Raw genomic sequence first — 21,135 nt, 5'->3', positions numbered from 1 at the left:
TGGTACTCTCTCGTGGGACAGGGAGGCAGTTTGGGCCTGGATGCTCTGTCACAAGACTGGCCGACAGGCTTGTTGTACGCTTTTCCCCCATCCCCTCTTGTACCTCAGGTCCTGCGGAGGATCAGGGAGGGCCAACACACAGTTCTGCTGGTTGCTCCACGGTGGCCGGCGAGGCCTTGGTTCCCAGATCTTCTCCGGCTCCTGCAGGGTCAGCCATGGCAGTTACCCGGCCGGGCAGATCTTCTGTCCCAAGCAGACGGGCAGATCTGGCATCCGAACCCAGGTGCCCTGCGCCTGTGGGTTTGGCCCTTGCAGAGTCCGTCATTGAACAGCTAGCTGAGTCTGTGCAGAAGACTCTGAACAACGCCAGGGCTCCTTCTACTAGAGCTTGCTATGCACTCAGGTGGAGGATCTTTTCGGATTGGTGTGCCAGCTTGGGTCTTGAGCCAGCGGTTTGCCCTGTGCCACAAGTTTTGCGCTTCTTGCAGTCCTATTTGGATCAAGGCAAGGCGGTCAGTACTGTGAAGGTTTATGCCTCGTCCATTTCAGCCTTTCACCAGGGTGCGGATAACAGACCCTTGGGTAGGCATCCACTGATTGGTCAGTTTTTAAAAGGGGCCCGCCGGTTGCGTCCAGTTCGCACTTTGCGGGCACCAAACTGGGATTTGCCCACTGTTTTGATGTCACTTACTGAAGGCCCGTATGAGCCCATTTTAGATGCAGATCTGCGATCTTTGTCCCTTAAAACTTGTTTTCTCCTGGCTCTTTGTTTGGCCAAGTGCGTCGGGGAGCTGTGCGCCCTCTCCGTCAGCGAAGACTGCCTAAGGTGGCAGGCAGGGGGCACTGGCGTGTCACTTTGGTCTAATCCAGCCTTCCTGCCTAAGGTTCTAAGTCAGCAGTCTATCAACCAGGTTCTGGAGCTGACCCAATTCCAGCCGTCTGCTGCCTCACAGGCAGAGCGCGACAAGTTGCTCACTCTGTGCCCAGTCAGGGCTTTGAGAGCTTATCTGGCCCGTACACAGTCGTTGAGGAGGGAACACACTCAACTTTTTGTCTGTTATGGAGCGGCGAAGCAGGGGCTACCGCTTTCCAAACAGCGGCTGTCACATTGGCTGGTTGAGGTTATTTCCCATGCCTACCGGGCTCGGGGAATGCCAGTCCCTTCGGGTACAAGGGCTCACCAGGAGTATGGTTACGTCTGGGGCTGCCCTTAAGGGGGTACCAGCAAGCGATATCTGTGCAGCGGCTTCATGGGCGACGCCTTGCACTTTTACCAGGTTTTATAGGGTGGACGTCATTCGCCCAGCTCCGGTTGGCGACGCTGCCCTCATGTCCGTGACCAAGCGAGGTTTTAATGGTTAGCTTAGAGCTCCTCGCGACTTTTTTGGTATGTGTCATCCCTTTTTTAGACCGTAGTGACGGTCAGAGTGAGGTCGAAACAGATCGTAAGTTACGCATGCAACTATGGATCTGTGAGACCGAGGGATGACCGTCACTATCCTTGTCGCACGGACCATCCTGAGGCGCTCAAGGTAGGAGACTGAACCGGGAGCAATCTCTGCTATTTACAAGCTCGAGTCGTTCTGCTTCCGGAGGTCATGGGCATGACTTTGTTGACATATGGTCTCGGTGATAGGCAGAACGAAGGTGATCATTCCTTTTTTAGACCGTAGTGACGGTCATCCCTCGGTCTCACAGATCCATAGTTACATGCGTAACTTACGATTTTTCCACTCTGGGACCAGGTTTCAGAAAAGTGCGGTTTCGGGCAGTGCATTTACAGGATTCGTTTGGACGCTCGGCCAAGACGAAGCAAAACCTCTGCGTTTAACCTAAAAAGTGTCTCCGTGTGGACAGGCCCTCATTGTTATTCTCTCTCCTGCTCAAACAAAAGTTGTGCGTGCATTAAGTTGATGATAACGTGTTTACAAACTCTACTTTACATAAAATAAATATTGTAAATAGCCCACTGTCATGCAGTTAATGGGATACTGTGCAGAGTTGGAAAGTTAGGTCAACTTGGAAAGTGTTTCTAGTTGCCTGTTGGTAAGGTACAGCCGTAGCTTACACCTGCAGGAGCGCTTGCTTGGGCGCCTGTGTTGCGAACACATTTCCACGAATCACGGATGTGTTGATGACATAAATTAGGTTTATTAGAGTACTTAATGAGACGAACTGCACTATATTAGAGGACTTAATGAGACGAACTGGATGCCGATTCCATTTAACCCAAATGCCCCAGCAGCAGCACGGGAGAGGAGAGCTTATCTGACAGATCTGCATTGTCTATAGTGAGGTAATGTTAGATTACATTGCAAAAATGTCACCATGCATTCATAAGCTTGTGATTCAGTGAGAGTGATCCCAAAACATCGGAAAGTGACATTTCTGTATTACATTTTGTCGAGAGGAAAAATCAATAGCAAACTGTTCACAACTGACTATAGCACTGTGAACCGTTCTTGGTTGCGCCTGCAAATAATAGCAATCCGCTATGGAACAAGCGTACCTGTTGTTAAAGGAGAATTCCGGTGTGATATTGACCTAAAGTGTATTGAAACATGATACCGAGTGTGAACGTATGTCTCATAGCCCATCTCGGCTTGTCCCCTGCACTCCAAAATCTGGCGCTAGTTAGCCGATGCTACCAACAGCTTTTTCAATAGTGGTGCTTCGGCATCGGGCTAGCCATGCAAATAAATCACTGTTTTACACCCATTTACGAGGCTCAATGTATCTCCATGGAAATGCATGGATTCCAGTTGCTGCTACTGGAAGAAACTGGAATCCATGCATTTCCACTGAATTATTTTTGGAATCTGATCCCTTATCATACCTGTTCATTCTTACTCGTTGCTCGACTTATCGTGACTAAATTCAAGATGGCTGCAAACGCTAAACTTCGTGAAGGTACTGTCTGTATAAATCGTCTTGTAAGTAAACTACCAGTGCTTTTTCAAAGTTCTCAATGTCTCGTTTTAAATGTCAGGGCCCTCGGAAGTCTACCAATGAAGTGTGGAGATACATTGAGCCTCGTAAATGGGTGTAAAACAGTGATTTATTTGCATGGCTAGCCCGATGCCGAAGCACCACTATTGAAAAAGCTGTTGGTAGCATCGGCTAACTAGCGCCAGATTTTGGAGTGCAGGGGACAAGCCGAGATGGGCTATGAGACATACGTTCACACTCGGTATCATGTTTCAATACACTTTAGGTCAATATCACACCGGAATTCTCCTTTAAAGGGAATGTGAGATGACGCTCTGATTGGTTTATTGCACATTACGCCCAAACCACACCCATGAATAATGCAGCTGCTACAGACCACCCTATTTTAGATTTGCTTCGGGCGCAACAGTCAATATTCCGCCGGTAAAATAGAGACAGCGCCCAAGATCCGCCCACAAAGCGATTTGCGCAAAGTCAATTCCGTTAAAGTGCAAGATAAAGCCCTAAGAATTCATGTTCATTTCAAATACTTATATCACTGACAACAGGATATTGTCATTTAAAAAGTAAAGTTGCAGCCCTCAACTGATGTTGATGTTGTCATGTTGTGTTTTGGCCTGATGGCCACCCTCCACCTATCTACTAATCACGAAGTCAGTAGTGTTTCGCATCCAGGGTGCCAGTTCTGCTAGTCAGCGGGGAGGGTGAGGGGATACACCGCTCTACAGTAATTAGAAAGTGATTGCAGTACCAGTTTTGGCCACAATCTTACATACGGTTCCTTTAATAGTATCGCAGGCAAATGTATACCTAACATGTTTCAAAAACAACATCTGTACTTTTTTTGTGACAAGTTCATCTCAGATGTGCACTTAGATTTCTGCAGTCTGCTGGCTAGTTCCTAGGAACACGTTTGCTTGACAACAGATAACCAAAACTAGCTTTTAGCATTGGAAGCTCTGCAAGACTATTTATTTAATTATGGAGCAAGTTCACACACTGCTAATTTTTCACTGAAACATACAATCTAATTCATACAAAATGTGTACCAAATATTATAGTCTATCATTTGCCATATTTTCCCATTATGTTATCATTGTGAGCATTATGGGAAAAGTTTGACAATGTGGTCCACTCTCCGCTATAATACATGAGTTGTGTTTCCTGTGATTCAGAGACTGAACTGAAGGACAAGCTTACAACTGCTGGAACAACTATAGAGGAGGACAACTGTGCTAAGCACAGAGGCAAACGGTAAGGAATTCTAATAAAAGAAATATATCTATATAATTCAGAATTACCAGTGTTTGATATTGTTTAACACGTGGTTTCTTTCTAAAGCATATGGCAAGGGCTGGTCTACTTTGAGTCGTTTGATGATAAATTGATGGAAAAGTCTAACAGACAAACCGCCTCGATCACCACAGCCAAGACAACATTGGTCCATTTGCAAACTATTGAAGCAAGAGATGATGCACACCAGGTACAGAAATGTAAACTTCATCCTTCTTGGCATGACATGCCAGGTAGCTCAGCTTACGCAACACACCACCCCAACCCCTTCTCCACATGCTGTAGCACACAAGGAACACAACATTTACATTTTACCTTCCATCCTGCACATATGTAAGTTCACATCTTATCAGTTATGCTTTACGTTTTATTGTGTTTTATGCGACATGTTTGTTCTTGGTGATTTTGTATAGCTCCAACATGTGCCTCAATCACGGCTCAAATAGAAAGTTGACGGAGCCTTTGCTGCTCCACATCTGTCGAACCAGTTGCCTTGACATTTAACATACTCCCTCCATCTTGACTTTTTAAGTCTAGGCTTAAAATCCACCCTTTATTCTCTGGCCTTCCCAGCCCCCTAACCCTCCACCTGTTATATCAGTCCCCTGCTGTTTGTTGGTGGTTGTTGTTGTTGATATGTGTGTTTGCTGGTATAGGTTTCTCATTCTTTATTTATATGTTTACTATAATTTCTTGAGTTTTGTACATCACGTTGGACAGTGAAAGCTGTGAATGTCCTTTCTAAATAAAATGTACTTTCTTACTCTACAGCGTTACCTGCAGAGATATAAAGAGGAGTTGGCCCAGTTAGAGGCAAAGATGGATGCTCAGATGTCTAAACTGCTAAGCTGGCAGGAACACTGGAACGAGCAGTTGAAGAGCCTTGCCAGATTCAACTCTGAGTGACCAGAACACCTTTAATATGTACTGATGGATGATGAGCTTCCATATTTAACATTTTCAATAAAATATGTTTACAATTCAATTGTGTGCTAGAAAACACAAACATGGGTTACTAAAGTGATTGCACAATCTAGACGATTTTGAAGGAAAGAAAGAAAATAAAACACTACAAGTATTCGCATGACAATTATCAGCTCTCCTTGTCTTTTTTTTATTTTATTTATTTATTTATTTATTTATTTATTTATTAAGAACCATAAAACAGTACAAACACAAAAAATAAGACCCAGTCAACCCATTTAGGCTCATACAGCAAGATTAAATAAGAGACCATTTCACAGCCTTGGAATTGGGACCAGATGAGCTCTAATGTCCCACTGCAATTATATTTATATATATATATATATATATATATATATATATATATATATATATATAGGTTGCATATTACCTTTTGATCAGACATTCCCTTACTCATTCCCAAATTCTCTCTCTCTCTCTCTCTCTCTCTCTGAAGAGACAAGCTTGGTATTTTATAAATAAGGCTCCCTTCAAACACATTTGTCCATTTGTTACAACAAAACTTTTTTGGTTAAAATTGTACTCTATCAAGTGTACTTTCTGTCATGACAACTCTGTACCACTCCAATGAAGGACAACATTAGATGAGTGTTAATGTTTGCGCAGCAGAATATCCCAGCTCTCTTTCCAGCGCAGCATGGCCAACTGATCAGAAGTCATCTCAACATGGCCGTAGGTAAAGGGGGAGATGGTGTGGTAGGCCAGTAACACTGCAGACAAAGCTGCCAAAACAACCCCACCAAATGCCCAACGTTGTGATGGGGACCTAAACAATGATAAATTAATAATAGTTTCAATTTAAACATTAATTGTGATTTGATTACCTATTTTGAAATGTGAATTTCTCAGTGTGGTCATTTAGGTTCTGTTAAAATGTTTTTTTATTATTATTTGGTCAATGATACCTGGGAAACCGGTGAACCTTTAGCCATGAAACTTGACATGATTTTTAGACCCACATTATGACTGATCAGACCAGAGTTTCAGCAGCACCAGCTGAGGTCCGAAGATCACGGCCATCCAATCATGTTTTTCAGTCCTGTCCCCTATTGTGTACGGTATATTATGAAATTCCCAAATTGTTTGCATTTTTTACTTTGAGAAACATCATTCTTAAATTGTACTATTTGCCCACACAGTGTGAAAAAAACTCCCAATCCTTCTGAGAGATGCTACAAATTAACCTAATTAGTCCCAACGTGCTGCTGGCATCAAATTCAGAATGAAGTCATATTAACATTTGTTGTGTGGTCTATGTCCAGTTTTTAATTAAATATGGGTTTACATGATTTGTAAAGCATTTCATTCTGTTTTTATTTGCATTTTATACAGCGTCCAAACTTTTTTGAGAATCACTTATCTGTAAATAGTTTGTCACAATATATCAGCACAGGCATGACTTGAGATAGTTGCCGTGCCCCTTGACAGAATGTCATGAAATTTGGCGCAAATCTAATAGGTGGTGCTGATGTCAAATTTCATGAACTTTGAAACTTCACATCACAATGTGGGATAATTTTTATTTTTCTCATTGAATGTTTAGTGTACCTTATACACATGTAGTGAAATCTAATCGTCATCTCCTTACTCTCCCTTACCCTTGTGTTTTCTGAAACTCCTATGTTGGAATGTTTAGTTAAATTAACCCCTGTGTCACCGAACTGTGGGTAACCCTCAGGATGGGGGGGGTCGTAAACATTTCTTATCTCTGTTAAAATACCAGATGGTTAAGTGATCACTGGAGGGTGACAACTTGTGATTTCCATGGGTGTGGGGTAAGGGTATAAGAGTTGGCTTCACCCACAGATGTGTGGGCTTGTTACTTTGACATTTCATGTGTGTAACATGCTCCCGGCGTCGTGAATAAAGCTGCAGTCTCACACTAGTTGTCTTGCAGTAATTTTGACCACAACAACATTAGGGGATGTGAATAAATGTGACCAAGTGTACACCTACCAAATATAAATTTGTAGCCTATGTGGAAAGCTACACTAGTCACGTAACTGAAGTGTTCCGCTCGTGTTGCATCTACTGCTCCATTGAAGTGCTAGATTTTTTAGGAGTGACTCCTAATGAGTGGCTCAATTAGCAAGGGTGATACTCCCCTTAAAGGACCAACTTACCTTTTAACTTTACCTTTAAGTTCTTAAGTTAACTATTTTCACATTATTCTGCAAAAACAGTGTAAGTTTCATGTGCACAGGTTCACCAGTATCGTGGACATCCTTGACCAAAGACCTCTTCAGACAAAAAAACAAAATAAAAAAATAATTAAATTAAATTTGACAAAACCTACATGACTGTACTGCACTACACCAGTGGTGATGTGCACAAGGTATACCAATAATTCATATTCACGTTACAATTCCATTTTTCAGAAATACCATAAACCCCACCCTTTTCAAAAATATAAAATACTTTCACAGAACACCTTCAGTAATTACAGTATCTCAATTCACCGATGACATCGACCACACAACAAGCCACCTCACCTGAGGATATGAGAGTGAACGTGTTCCAGGACAACTGGGACGAGTAAGATCTGGAAGGTGAGCGCTGGCAGGTAGTGGTAAAGAAAAAGTGTTTTCTCCATTGTGAAGAAAGGGAGGTAGTTCACAGCCCAGCCTCCGGCACACACAGCTCCAGCCTGGACCATCTGAGCCCAGCTTGCTATTGGGTTGAAACACATCGCATGCTTTTTCTTTTTAGGTCACACTATTCATTTTAGATAATAAACGTCATAAACTATGGTTTAATAGACTGGCTGACACCAGACAGATTCTTAAATCTCAACTGAGATTGAGAATGGATCTCAGTTGTAAAGAGGTTAAATAATTTGCGCACTATAGTGTTTTAGAGAAAATTCGATTCGAACATGAAGCAATGAAGCAATATTATCCCCTCACTGTCAGCCATAAAAAACGAAAATACCTTCAGGAATATCTTGTATTTTTCTGCGTCTTCTCAAGAGATATGCCAAGAACAACAGACAATACACAGCCAATGCAATGTTTGCCAATGTCCAAGTTACAAAGTTTCCAATGAGGTGAATCTGAGCCTGCAACCAAAAATACAGGAATGGGATAGGATATGATTAATATCAGCAGGCAAAGTAGGGAAGGCTGCATGTCAAGAGTAATTTTCCAGACACCAAATGAGTCACCAAATCTTACATTGTTTGAAGGATGAAGCCAATATGCAATGTTGGTATCCATGGTGATCCATTCTACAGGTGAAGAGCTATACTTGTGTTCAGACTCCTCAGCTTTCACAGACAGCATTCGCCACTATTGAAATAGCGTTATCAACACTGATATTACATACAGTACTATGAGTCTCAAGTTAACATACTATGTGAGTCTCAAGTTAAGCACCAAGCAAGCCAATCCTAAATACATTCACTATTATTTACCTGGAGTTCTAAAAACCTGGCGATGAAGCTGAGGTTGCAGCTGATGTCGATATGAGTGGGAGAATTGAGTTCCAGTTCCCTCTCTTTCTGTTCATGACCTGCACATAATGAAGTGGCAGATGGCCTTTGGATAAGTAAAAGCTCTGACATGTTACTGGATAGATAAGATTAAAGTACAAGTTTGACACCACAAAAGCCAAAGAAAGGCTATCAAGTCAGTTCTGAATACTCAGTCACATAAATACAGTATCCATACCCTACCCACAATATTTAATTGTAATCTAAGAGAAAAAAAAACTTCTAACCAAGGTATTTCCATGAATTTAAGATTGCATTTAGTCTGAGAGCTCTTCCTAAGTTGTACTGTATTTATCCAGAGTGGAGTGGAACCACACAACTGTGATATAGCTGGCCCCTACACCCAAAACCTATAGATCTTGTCAGACTTCAGCACCAGCCAACCAGGAACCTAGGAAACTAGGATCCTGTCTACCAAACCCCCCCCCCCCCCCCCCCCCCCAACACCGCCATGTGGAACTGCACTGTGACTGCGCAGCCAAACGTGTTGCTGCTTCACATCAAGCCTGATATACTTGAATTACTACATACTGCATATCAATGTAAATATACAGGTCACACAAGCACAAGTTTAAACTTCATGTAACTGTTAAGACTATAGAAATATACAACACAACTACCTCTATTTTTTTTTATATATATATATGTCCTATATTTCTATTTTGATACATACATGTTCTATATTTCAGTCTTGCACTTTAATTTAATGTTTATTGTCTATGGCTATGTCCATAGTATGTCTATGTCTGTATTTAAAGCATGTCTATGTCTGCATGGGAGAGTAAGAAACGAAATTTCAATTCTTTGTATGACCAGTGCATGTAAAGAAATTGACAATAAAAGCCGACTTGACTTGACTTAAGTCTACTGATAGCCATCAGAAAGAGAATACTACCTCCTCCAACTGACTACAGTATGTGCCACGGAAGGCGCTTCAGCCTGCAATATATTTCCGGTGGAGTGTCAACTGGGTTGTAACGGCATCTTCTGTTATATTCAGTTCCTTTTGTGTTTACTTGAACACTGAAAATCTTGTTTATGCACAGGGCAACTCTTTAACTTTGACACAAAGCTGCCAAACTGTCAACTTTGACACACGCATAAATCCTTGAGCATCGTGACATGCTCATTCACTAGGTGCAACACCCAACCAGGTCCGTGTAAACAGGTACGCTAAAGCAATAGCCAAAACAAGTGTGAGACTGGCTGAGAGCATTCCGTGGCACATAGGCCATAGCAATGCATCTCTACAGATCTACCGGTAAGCTTTGTGGTAAACATACACAGACACTATAATCTACAGAAACTTTTTTAAGTAGTTGCATACTCCTTCCGTAGCGATGCTCCTCAACATTCCACATGCCAGTCTGTTGGTAGCCCTTATAGACTTTATCGCCAATCACCTCCAGCTGCCTGAACCCCCAGTCTGGCAAAGAGGTTCCACTAAGCTGTACATAAAATAACACAACACATAAAGTATCTTATCAGTAATGACTGAAGGCAAGGTAGTATTTTCACTGGCAACTTGATAAAAAAGAAACCAGAAATGAAATTAGGCCTACCTTCAGCACAGCTGATGTGTTGACATGGACCAATCGCACTTCTGACAAAATAGTTTTCCAGCTCTCTCTCTCGGACTCTCTGTTTAGTATATCCTACAAAGCAACAAATCAGCTCTTCAATTTAATCAGCAACAAAACAAGACAGTTGAGTGCATTTCCCCGTTGTTACATTTGTGTGTGTGTGTGTGTGTGTGTGTGTGTGTGTGTGTGTGTGTATAAGAACCTTCAATGCCTCCAACATTTCTCAGGCTATGATCATTACCGAGCACAAAATCTCCATGTTCATCTCAAGTCTTTATATATGATTGTCAGAGCTGGTTTTTGGCAAATATACAGTGTAACACAAATGAATGTGCTGAAAACAACACAACTTGCGTTGCTTTTTAACACATCTCTGTGTCGAGATAGGAACAGGGTGTACTGAATGATGGAAACAAATCAGTGTACATAAACACATTAAGACGTACCACTCTCCAAAGATTCTGAACCGGCATGGACACATTGAAGTCGATGTAACATGACACCTCCTGTGAGTGAGGACTCATGGGAGCAGCAACATCATGCCTGTGAAAGCACGACATATAACCAAAGATTGTTAAGGCGGAGCAAGATACTTCGTCGTAGTTCATGTCTATGGGCGCGAAATGGGGATCGAATCCTGTCTGCATAAAGAGGCGTGTCGATGACGTATTGACGAGCGTACGTTGCAACCGGCCAACAGCAGCTGCATAAATAACCGGCGCACACCTGATATAAGGTTGATTTTCTCCAGACTGGAATGCTCAAAAATGCTAAAAATGTACCTGAAATGTTCAGAAGGGTTTGAGGATCATGAAAACGTGCCCGAAATTCACATTCCTAACTCTATAGAACCAAGACCTTAGCATATGCAGTAAAATTCTGAGCTATGCCCATAGACTTCAATGGAGCAGTCGCTGCCTCTGCTCTGCATAAAGGGGGATTTTGACCCCCCCTCGTGCGATCCGGGTTCCCGGAAGTGGCTCCTGATGAAACATCTTGCTCCGCCTTAACAATCTTTGATATAACTTCAGTCGCAAAGGCAAGTCAGTCTATGCTTGGATGGATACACTAAATCGTAGGAGTTGTAGACATACGTATTGAGGAAACGTGAGGTCATTCCATGAAGAAGCTGAATGACATCTCCATGATGGACCACTCTGGGAGGACTACTAACCACCAGGTCTTGTCTGGGAAGTGAGTGTGAGAAATATGTGGTTGTAAGATAATTCAAGAAAAGAGTGAAAGAATATTTATGAAAGCAGAAAAAACATTACAAGTCTTAAAATGACAGGGATTACCTTCTTGGATCTTTGATTATCCACCAGTTGTTGACATCTTTAAAAGGGTAACAAGTTACCTGCTGTTGATGTGAACTGCCACGACCATTTTCATACCTTTGTAAGCCACAAGCAAAACATGAAAATGGTCAGCAAAAGAGAAACATGCTAAATCAAATTAATTAATTATGAATGTTATCTAGGATTTTATTTTACTTCATCAATGAACATGAACATGTACAGTAACACAAGTATCAGGGTTGCAGAGGAACCCCAGGTCAACCTTATAGGGTAATTCGCCTTGTGAGAATGTAGCCAGCATGGAACAGGTTTGCTGGAGATACTGCGGAGGGTCACCTGAGAGCCATATGCCACCTCCAGAGGCTGACCCTTTGTGATTCTCGCTAGCCCACCCTTAACAGAACAAAAGCACAGCCTTATAATACGTGTTAACAAGCAAAACTAAGGGTGTTATATAAAACAAAGTCACAGACTGTTAAGGGCCGTTCACACCAAGAACAATAACTATATCAATAATGGTAAAAAAGTATTACTCTAGCTAATATGAATGACAACGTCCACACATAAACTATAACAATAATGATAATATTGTTAGTTGTCGTTATAGTTATCATTTCAGGTGAGAATGGCCCTTTAGGCAGGGATCACACTGGCAAGCGGCAGGTTTCATATCGTTCTCTATGGTTTGGCAGCAGAACGGTGGCAGTGCTAGCGTAACGCTACCGTTGAACAAGCTGAGCGTTGAACTTGGTTCAAATTGTCAGTTTAGGCAAACCGTTTCTTAGGAACGTGATAGAACTTATTATGGTCTGAGCGTTGCGTTACGCTTACCGCTGCCGCTTCGTTATTACCAGTGCGATCCCCGCCTTACAGTTGGAATGCCTGAGTTGATGTGTCATCCATCCTTCAGCAGGGGGGTTTTGAACATTCTAACAGAAGATTCTGTTCCACAACAATGTATGGTTCTAAAATTCCATGTTGAATTCAATGAACCCAGATATTCTTTAGAGCGTTCTCGTCACACCAGTGTGACGGTACTGGCTTCAGTGTTAATAGACTTGAGTGTCAGATACTGACCTCCAGACTGGCCTGAAAAGCGCTGCTCATCATCTGGTCATGTGGCCCACTGTGATAGAGAATGCTTAGATGGGCGTAGAAGAAAACCAGGTAGAGGACCACTGGCAGCACAATCAGGGCAAAAAACTGTGCAACAACCTGCTTCACAACCACGGCCTACTGAACCACAGGGAGATATGGCATTGCATGAGACATCAAGTCGGAAAGTAAAAAGCAAAATACAGATACAGTCATTCAAAGCCACTAAGTTAAGCTAAATAATTTGTTTGTTCAGAAATGGGCGTACTCATGCCAATTGCTTAATAGCCTAATATACCTAATTGACATCACTTGTCCTACTTATCTGTACAGGCCATTTTGTGCTTTTATACTGGCAGTGCTTTTCTATTCATTAAGATGCCTGAAGAAGATCGTAAGATCGAAACGTTGTGTCTTTTTTCTATTAAAAGTTGAGTCGTTCAAAGGCAGTGTGCAAGTCTTTTTCACTTGTATGCCCTTTTTGGCACCTGCTGAAACACTTTTGGATGTGCGCACTTCATAGTATACTTTGTTCAGATCTCACCATGTTTAACGACTTGTCTCCTATGAGCTTCCAGACATGAACAGTTGCCAAGCCCAAAAGCAGCAGGTAGGTGAACAGACCCATGTATTTCACTCTGTCACATAAAAGAGGGGAATTCAGAGTGAATGTCTCTTTGTTAACAATGTGACATGCCTCTACATAAATAAATAAACCTTTAAAAAAAAAAAAAAAAAAAAAGGATCAACTCACCCGATAGCACAAGAACTTGCCACACCCGACAGTGCCAGCCATACCCACCTGACTGATGAACTGAAGAAATGAAATAAACACACACACACACACACACACACACACACACACACACACACACACACACACACACTCCATCGTTAACTGGATATTTAATTTTTTTAAATCAGTGTTTTAAACCGCCTCTTTCACAAAAGGTCATGATACCTACTCATTTGGAGCTTTACAATAACGGAGATAGGAAACCACAGCAAGCAGCAGGAAAAAAATGAGAATAGACTCCAGTAACATGAAGCGAGACTGGACAATCAGTGAGTTCTCTGTCAAGAGATGTGTACAAAGAAAAACACTTTGTGTGAGCTACAGTGAAATTTTAGCCTCATGACATTGAAACAAATATATTCAGACATTATGTATTAAGCTTACCAAGCAAGAGAAGCACTGATGCCATTAAAGCAACAAGATGGGAATAACCCAACTCTTGCATCAACAGATACCCCAGTGGCACACACAAAGCGCCTGATAGGGCCGGAATTACTCTGAGGCTCCAAACAGGTACGTTATTGGAGTATTCTAGGAAAAGCACATGACCAAAAAACAAATAACATTAAAATATTGTGAATGCAAAGTGGGAACTGTTCTTACACATTCACTGCTACTAAGCAAACATGTAGAAATGCTTTATATTTTAATGGAGCACAACATTCCGGGATCCTTTGATCTGACAAGCACAGCTTTCAAATTGTATGATAGGGTATAGTTTGTAATGTCAAATTTAAAAATGTAATCTGATCAAATGTATCTTTTCCACAAAACAGCACTCTCTTTGACAGCTTTTTTATTCAGACAGTATGCACAGCACTTCAGGCATGTTCCATATTGCTTATGACAAAAAATAGTTAGGTGGGATCAAACTATTTATTAATATCTGATTAGACAAGAGGCATTCCATTAGTGATAGGATATCTCAGGACACTTCAACACTAGCAATCACTCCATATTTTTGCACTGAACTGTCCGATGTTACTAGGCTAGAAATCGGGATGTAATTTGCAACCAGGGTAGTCTAGCAACTCTCTGTTGGCTTGCGAGCTGGAAAAATTAAACTTCTATCAGGCCAATCACATCCTGCATTGAGTCGGCGACGGTGAATTTCCGCATGAATTTACTGCTACTTGAAAACAAAAACGATGGATGCTGCTGCTGGCAAACAGCAGTTCTTGAATCACGACTCGAGTTAAGCTTTTTTTAAATTGGCAAAAGTTTGATCAACTAGCCAACTACCTCCGCTGGTGGGAAAATGCATGACTCATGAGTTGTAGCCAGTTGTAGCACTATCCTATAGGGCAGCCGTGGCCTACTGGTTAGCGCTTCGGACTTGTAACCGGAGGGTTGCCGGTTCAAACCCCGACCAGTAGGCACGGCTGAAGTGCCCTTGAGCAAGGCACCTAACCCTTCAGTGCTCCCCGAGCGCCGCTGTTGTTGCAGGCAGCTCACTGCGCCGGGATTAGTGTGTGCTTTACCTCACTGTGTGCTGAGTGTGTTTCACTAATTCACGGATTGGGATAAATACAGAGACCAAATTTCCCTCACGGGATCAAGACTATATATACTTATATCCTTATACTATTGCGTACAGAGGAAATTTGAAAGACAACCATTCATCTCGGCCCTCGGATTGAGCAGTGCCTATGGTAAGTTCCCAGACCCTACATCTTGATGTGGGTCTGGCTCGTCAGGCTACGTTACATTCCCTTTGTTCAAAGTGATGGAGCAGCAATTTCATGAATTTCATGATGTCAGATTTGACAGTTATGGAGTGAGAAAATGGAGTAAATGAAGTTGGGTGAATGTTCAATTTAACATGTAACATATAGACAGGCAAATATAGAAATTACTGTGCACATATAGCCTCTCTCACTGAACTTTGTTAGTTACAATTGTCTTTATAGTAATTGTAAGCAGTGTGCACATTCGTTAAGGGGTTCTGCTACGACAGTGTAACATTATGATTAATGTTATGAGTTATGAATGTAGTCATAACTACTTCTGAATGGTTACACAGAATTATGTCAATCATTATTTGTAATTCTTTACTAGACAACAAATTTAAACAATGCATCACCAATATGTTTCCAATTTGTCAAAATTCATGAAGTTTCTGTGTGGTTTGTAGTGGTTCCACAAACAACTTAGAACAGCAGACCCCATGGTTATTATTCTTTATATTGAAAAAGCTATAAAATAACAGATAGTGGATCAGTCAGTCAATCAATCCCATCACACTGAAAAATATATTTAAAATGAAAAATACTAACCTGCTCCTATTCTGTTCCAGACAAAGTTGCCATCAAATCCTCCCAGATAGGCTGTATGAAAGCAAATGTCAGATTAAGGCTACTTTTAGGCAACAAGGGGAGGATTCAGTGTTTTGTATCAGGCTCCAAGGTGCACGCTTACCTCCAAGCGCAAGTATCATATGGCCAAATGGTGGTCCACTCTCGTCAACGAAAAATACTTGTTTCATATAGAGAGATACAAACTGTCCATAATAAACCTCATCAAACCTACAAAAAGAAGAACAAAGAATACACAGCTTTTGGATTAATTTACCAAATATTCGCATTAGTGTTTAGAGTCCCTGGCATGGAACTATGAGACATTTCTATAATATTGATTTACAAAAAACAAGGTTTCAGTCAACTTTCCACCAAAATTAATTTTAATGTGAATAACTAGGTAAATTCTGTCATAGGCTAACCAATCAAGAAGGAATATCTTTCAATAAACAAATCACATCCTAATTTGCACAGAGGCAGCTCATTAGAAATATAAAAGTTCTGAAGTTGCAAGAGCAGAAGATTCTCTGCAAAGAAAGTTATATATGTCGACCAGACTAGAGTTTATATCTATTATTTTTTAATCATCCTCTGCATAATGGAAGACTGGCATTAAAGTTGCATTTCCACAGATGTTCTATGGCCTATGATAGTAACTCAGTCCATACTTCTAAGACCAATTATCTGACATGGTTTAATGTATCATTTACTGCTTTTAAATTCCTGCCATTTCGTAAATTAACAATTTTTAGAATTCAACAAAAGTATTCAACCGCCCTAAAAGTCAAAAGCACATGGGTTTAAATACTTAAAGTTATACACCACAGTTTTTAATGTTAGCAAATATACATTGGCTTTGGAAATATTTGATTTTAAATAGATACAATAAAAATGCTAGAACTATAATGTATGGAAGTATATTGTAATTGTGATGTTGAATATGGGGTGTTGAATATTGTTGTGAGTCACTGTAAACATTGCTACAGTTTTCAAATCATATTTTCTACACTATATTTCATGGGCGTGCCTTTTGCTATGATTATGGCACACATCCATGCATTCACTACTGTTTCAACAACCTTGCAATGTTTGTTTTTGTTCAGAGGGATTTAAGTCTGGACTTCAGAGGGTTTAAGTCTGGATTCATTTGTGAAAAGGTTTTTTTTTTCATATCCAAACTCTAGTTTTAAGTGAAAGACCAGACTATTTCTATTTCAATAAATAGCCTACAAAGAAATCTGAGAGCAAATGAATAAGGCTCAATTTCACTCCAAGTGTTGAAAAGCAATTGGAGGGAAGATATTTAAATGGTCTTTTCTAATGGGAAAGTGCTCACCTTGGACAATGCATGCCTGACTGACTGAACTATAATGCGACATTTTAAAGATAATGTGCAATTTTGTGGATGCAAACAATGTTGCTCTTGTAGTGGAAATATATTTGTATTATGTATTTTGGCAAGTAGGCTACATCTTAAACTGCTACAACAAAATTCCCTGATATTCCATGACTATGCCCTAAAAATTATAAAAATTCCCTGACTTTCCATGTCTGGAATAGACTTTGTAAAATTCCATGATATTCCAGAAATCCCATGACCCGTGGGAACCTTGGAAATTAGTTAAAATGTGTCGGGGGAAAGTTCTACAAACAAGACAGTTCTAGCTATTAAAACGTTTGTGGCAACAGTGGAATAAGCGGGATAGTGGACTCCGTGGTGGTCTGTTAACGGAAATTAATGCACGGTTTAATGCACTTAATGAATTAGCCTACAACCTCGACCGTGCATTAAATTCTGTTAACAGACCACCGTGACTGACAAATTCACTACTCACACAACAGCTCTTGGAAACTGAATCCCGTACAGCCTGGTCAGCAGTCCGAGAAGAGTAACAAGTAGCAGTAAAACATTGATCTCGACTTTGACTGTTACCGGTATCTTATGAGAACTGAGCATTATAATGTTACGTTTGTGCTAAGGATAATGTGAGAAATAAACTACTGGCGGCAGCTCAAGTGGCCATCTGCAAGCATTAGCGAAAAAACTAAAGGAACGGTCTAATTTAAACATTCGAACGATGCTGATTAATGCTCGCTACAAGCCAAACTGGTTCTTGCCACAAATACTATTTCCAATTGGTGTGTTGTGAGTGGAGTCAGTTCAGGAATTCAACCGCAACTCCAGTGTCTTTTCCGGCCACAATTTCTGGAAGTGAGACAGTCCAATATCAAAATAAAAGCCCAAGAGAAACTATAACCTAGTCCTGAAAGCACTTTGACCACTGCATCAAGGTTGTAGGCTAGCCTATCTACAATCTTTGAGTAGGCCTAAGGTGTGTAGGCTATAGCCTTCGAGAGCTTCAGGGCCAGCAATAAACTAGGGTATTAGTTATTAAGAAATATATAAGATATTAACCCTGAAGGCAAATCATGTTCAATCAATTTTTGGCATACAACATTTTTAGGGGGTTTGAAGGGTGCTGAATTCAAATCTTCTGTATGCCAGGCTGAAAAATGTCCCATAATGCCTCAAAATGTAGAAATCCAATATGTCCGCCGCCACCAGGTCAAAATCTAATTAGTCACTTATCTTTTGGACTGTACAAGGTAAAAACCTGAATGTAATGTGCTTTTATAGGTTTTCACATATAGGGAATTCAATGCCATGCTCAGATTTAAGTGCAAGACTAGAGAAAATGCTTGAAATTAATGTACATGGTTAAAATTGTTGTGTTGGATAATGAATAATTCATGAAAAAAGGACCATGAAACAGGTTGATGGCTTTCTGAAGAATTTACTTGAAACATGTTTAGAAGCAAGGTTGATTACCAATATTATTTATTTATCTGTATTTTAACTATTTATTTAGTATTTGAATAAAATGTTTGAAACTCTTAAGCTAAATGCCTATTTTAACTATCTATTTATATTATTTATCTGTATTTATCTGTTTTTTAACTATGTATTTAATAATGCATATTTACCTATTTATTTAGTAATTAATCCATTCTATTCTATCCAACTCTTTAAACTTCTTGGTATGAAGAGGAAGGCTACACTAGGCGAGGATCACATTAGCCAGCGGCAGCGGCAAACGTAACGCAACACTTAGACCATAATACATTTTGTCTCGTTCCTAAGCAACACAAACGGTTTGTCAATTGAATACGCTCGCGTTGCGCTTTGAAAGTTGAACCAAGTCCAATGCCCAGCTTGTTCAACGCTAGCGTTACGTTCCGCTGCCGAAGCATAGGAAACCTGCCGCTTGCCGCTGGCTAATGTGATCCCCGCCTTAGGCTATCCTAATCATCCTCATCCTCCTCCTCTCCAGCAGTGTTCTGACAGGTGCTGCTGCAGCTGCATGACTCCATGCATAACATGCCACTTTTCCTGCAACTGCAGCGCATGCTTAGACATCCCTTGAAGCAACCACAGGAGGTGATCTCCTTACAAATTTGAATCTCCTTGAATTTCCCCTGGGGATCAATAAAATATCTATCTATCTATCTATCTGTCTACAAGCTTTTGGAATTGGTGAGAGATAGTAGCTGTGGCACTAACTGATCATCCACATTTGGATGGCCATGATGTGTGTGTGTGTTGTGTTTGGGCCACTAACATGCTTTCTTGGCAAGGGACGCCCCCCAGTCGTGCATGAATTGTTTTATTATGCCTATGCACACAAGGGAAGCCCGTTATCGTTTTTTCTCTGGTAAACATGCGGGTTCTGTTTCCGAGGGGCCGTCAAGGAAGATGGCAAGAGTAGCCAGGGGGCTTGGGGAGTCTTCAGCAGCCTCACTGTTTTCTCTTAGCACAAGGCCTGCAGTTCCCCAACCTGCTCCTCCTACCAGTCCGCGTGAGCTGGAGGAGGCCATTGTGGACGTTGAGACTGTTCTCTTGTCTGAGGGAGAGGAGCTACCTTGTGCACTGCACTGTGCAGCCAGCCCCGTGGGAGGCGAGCTGGCCCGTCTGTTTGAGGAGGTCGTTGGCAGGGCATCCAGGGCTCTTGATATTCCCCTTCCAGAGAAGCCCCTTGCCTCTGCATCTAGGTTTCACACCTAGATGCAGGTGGCGGCGCTCAGTGGCGGCGCTCATTCCCCTCCTACCAGACTTTAGTGACTTGGTCTGTCGCCATTTTTCCTCCCCAACTACTTTTTGTGTTCTGGCCAGCCTAAGGTGCTTTCCAACATGCGAAAGGCTGATTGGTTGTGGCTCGCTCCCCCCAGTGGATCAAGCTTTGTTTGGAGCGCCTCTTCTCCTCTCCCAACTCCCTCTTTGGTGGTCCCTCCTGCCTCAGTGCCAATGGCAGGACTATGGAGGCTCTGCTAGGTAAGTTGCATAGGCCCACAGCGATGCAAGCCCGCCTGTTCGACACCTCTCTGGTCTCTTGCAAAGCAGTTCCGGTGATCCCACTATTTTGAGAGAGCTCCAGTCAGCCTCTGTGTGCCTCGCTGCAGTGTCTAAGCAGGCAGTGGCATCGGGCCGCTCCTTGGCTCAGTTCTGGGTAGCTAGACGCCATCTCTGGCTGTCTCAATCTCAGCTCCAGCAGGCAGACAGAGAGCGTCTTTTGAGAGTGCCGGTGGAGCCTGGGTCCATGTTCGGCCCACAGGCAACCACACTGTTGCAGGAGGCGCGTGACAGCCGTCGCTGTGCAGAAGAGGTGTCAGGGTCTCTTGGTAGGCATGCCAGGGGCGCTAGGCGCCCTAGGGCATTCACGCCTCAGCCAACACCTACCTTGGGGCATCCGTCTTGGGGGCCGACTGATTTCAGGCAGCGGCTTCAGGCATCCCCGGGGGGGCCAGCGTGCTAGTCCCCGTGGCCCCTCCAGGCGCCCTCATCGTTCCTGACAATCTGCGGGCCAGCCAGCCTCGCCTCTGAGCTCGATGCAGGAAGGCTTGGCTGGCCTTAGGAGCGGATCCATGGGTGCTCTCCACCATGACCCATGGGTATCGCCTGCAGTTCAGGACCAAACTCTGTGTGACGAGGGCACCTACGGTTACCTTGGTGAGCAGTGCCATTCACGCTCAGACCTTACGTGCAGAGCTATCCACCCTCTTGGATAAAAGGGGGATAAGGGAAGTCATGTGTTCAGACCCCCAAGCGGGGTTCTTCTCCCGATATTTTCTTGTACCAAAGCGAACAGGGGACCTTCGTCCTATTTTAGACCTCAGGGGTACCTCCGGTCCCTGAAAGTGCAGGCTTGCACCTCAATCCCAAGAAAAGCAGGCTCCAGCCTTCCCAGGTCACCACTTCCTGGGCATGGTCCTGGACTCCAGGAGGGCATCCGTGACTCTCTCACCGGCGAGACAGCAGTCTTTCGCCGCATGTCTCAGTCGCTTCACGTTGCAC

The 21,135-nt window shown here is 42.3% G+C and overlaps 2 protein-coding genes across 5 annotated transcripts in view; one reads left to right on the top strand and one right to left on the bottom strand.

The window, feature by feature from the left end:
• ccdc180 (coiled-coil domain containing 180) overlaps positions 1-5,335 on the top strand; it is a 56,740-nt gene extending 51,405 nt beyond the window's left edge. For all 3 annotated transcript variants that reach the window (XM_042070477.1, XM_042070475.1, XM_042070476.1), the window contains exons 35-37: positions 4,125-4,203; positions 4,291-4,432; positions 5,014-5,335. In XM_042070477.1, the coding sequence (XP_041926411.1) occupies positions 4,125-4,203; positions 4,291-4,432; positions 5,014-5,148 (356 nt within the window). In that variant the 3' untranslated portion in view covers positions 5,149-5,335. The remainder of the gene's footprint in view (positions 1-4,124; positions 4,204-4,290; positions 4,433-5,013) is intronic.
• Positions 5,336-5,575: 240 nt separating this feature from the next.
• Positions 5,576-17,956, bottom strand: pomt1 (protein-O-mannosyltransferase 1). Of its 2 annotated transcripts, none has more exons than XM_042070515.1 (19): positions 17,621-17,955; positions 15,907-16,013; positions 15,765-15,815; positions 13,873-14,019; positions 13,658-13,766; positions 13,447-13,506; positions 13,237-13,330; positions 12,675-12,830; positions 11,860-11,990; positions 11,598-11,693; positions 11,394-11,486; positions 10,746-10,842; positions 10,279-10,371; positions 10,044-10,164; positions 8,639-8,736; positions 8,400-8,513; positions 8,158-8,284; positions 7,719-7,896; positions 5,576-5,992 (listed from the first exon to the last, which is right to left on the bottom strand). In XM_042070515.1, exons 1-19 carry the CDS (start codon positions 17,740-17,742, stop codon positions 5,818-5,820), a joined length of 2,169 nt encoding a protein of 722 aa, XP_041926449.1. In that variant the 5' UTR covers positions 17,743-17,955; the 3' UTR covers positions 5,576-5,817. The 2 variants fall into 2 exon arrangements, with proteins under 2 accessions (XP_041926449.1, XP_041926451.1); XM_042070517.1 differs by lacking the exon at positions 5,576-5,992 and adding an exon at positions 7,037-7,466 and having other exon boundaries at positions 17,621-17,956.
• Between the last annotated feature and the right edge of the window lie 3,179 nt (positions 17,957-21,135).

This window comes from Alosa sapidissima, chromosome 18 (genome assembly GCF_018492685.1).
Source record: "Alosa sapidissima isolate fAloSap1 chromosome 18, fAloSap1.pri, whole genome shotgun sequence".
Classification (NCBI taxonomy): domain Eukaryota; kingdom Metazoa; phylum Chordata; class Actinopteri; order Clupeiformes; family Clupeidae; genus Alosa; species Alosa sapidissima.
This window is presented reverse-complemented; position numbering and strand designations above follow the sequence as displayed.

What these genes read in the sequence shown, in the direction of transcription:
- pomt1 (XM_042070515.1), bottom strand. Translation starts at nt 17,742, where the DNA reads ATGCTCAGTTCTCATAAGATACCGGTAACAGTCAAAGTCGAGATCAAT. An exon ending in AATACAAGATATTCCTGAAG is followed by an intron (nt 7,897 to 8,157) that starts GTATTTTCGTTT and finishes TCAACCCAATAG; the next exon opens with CAAGCTGGGCTCAGATGGTC. An exon ending in GTTCACTCTCATATCCTCAG is followed by an intron (nt 5,993 to 7,718) that starts GTGAGGTGGCTT and finishes ATCATTGTTTAG; the next exon opens with GTCCCCATCACAACGTTGGG.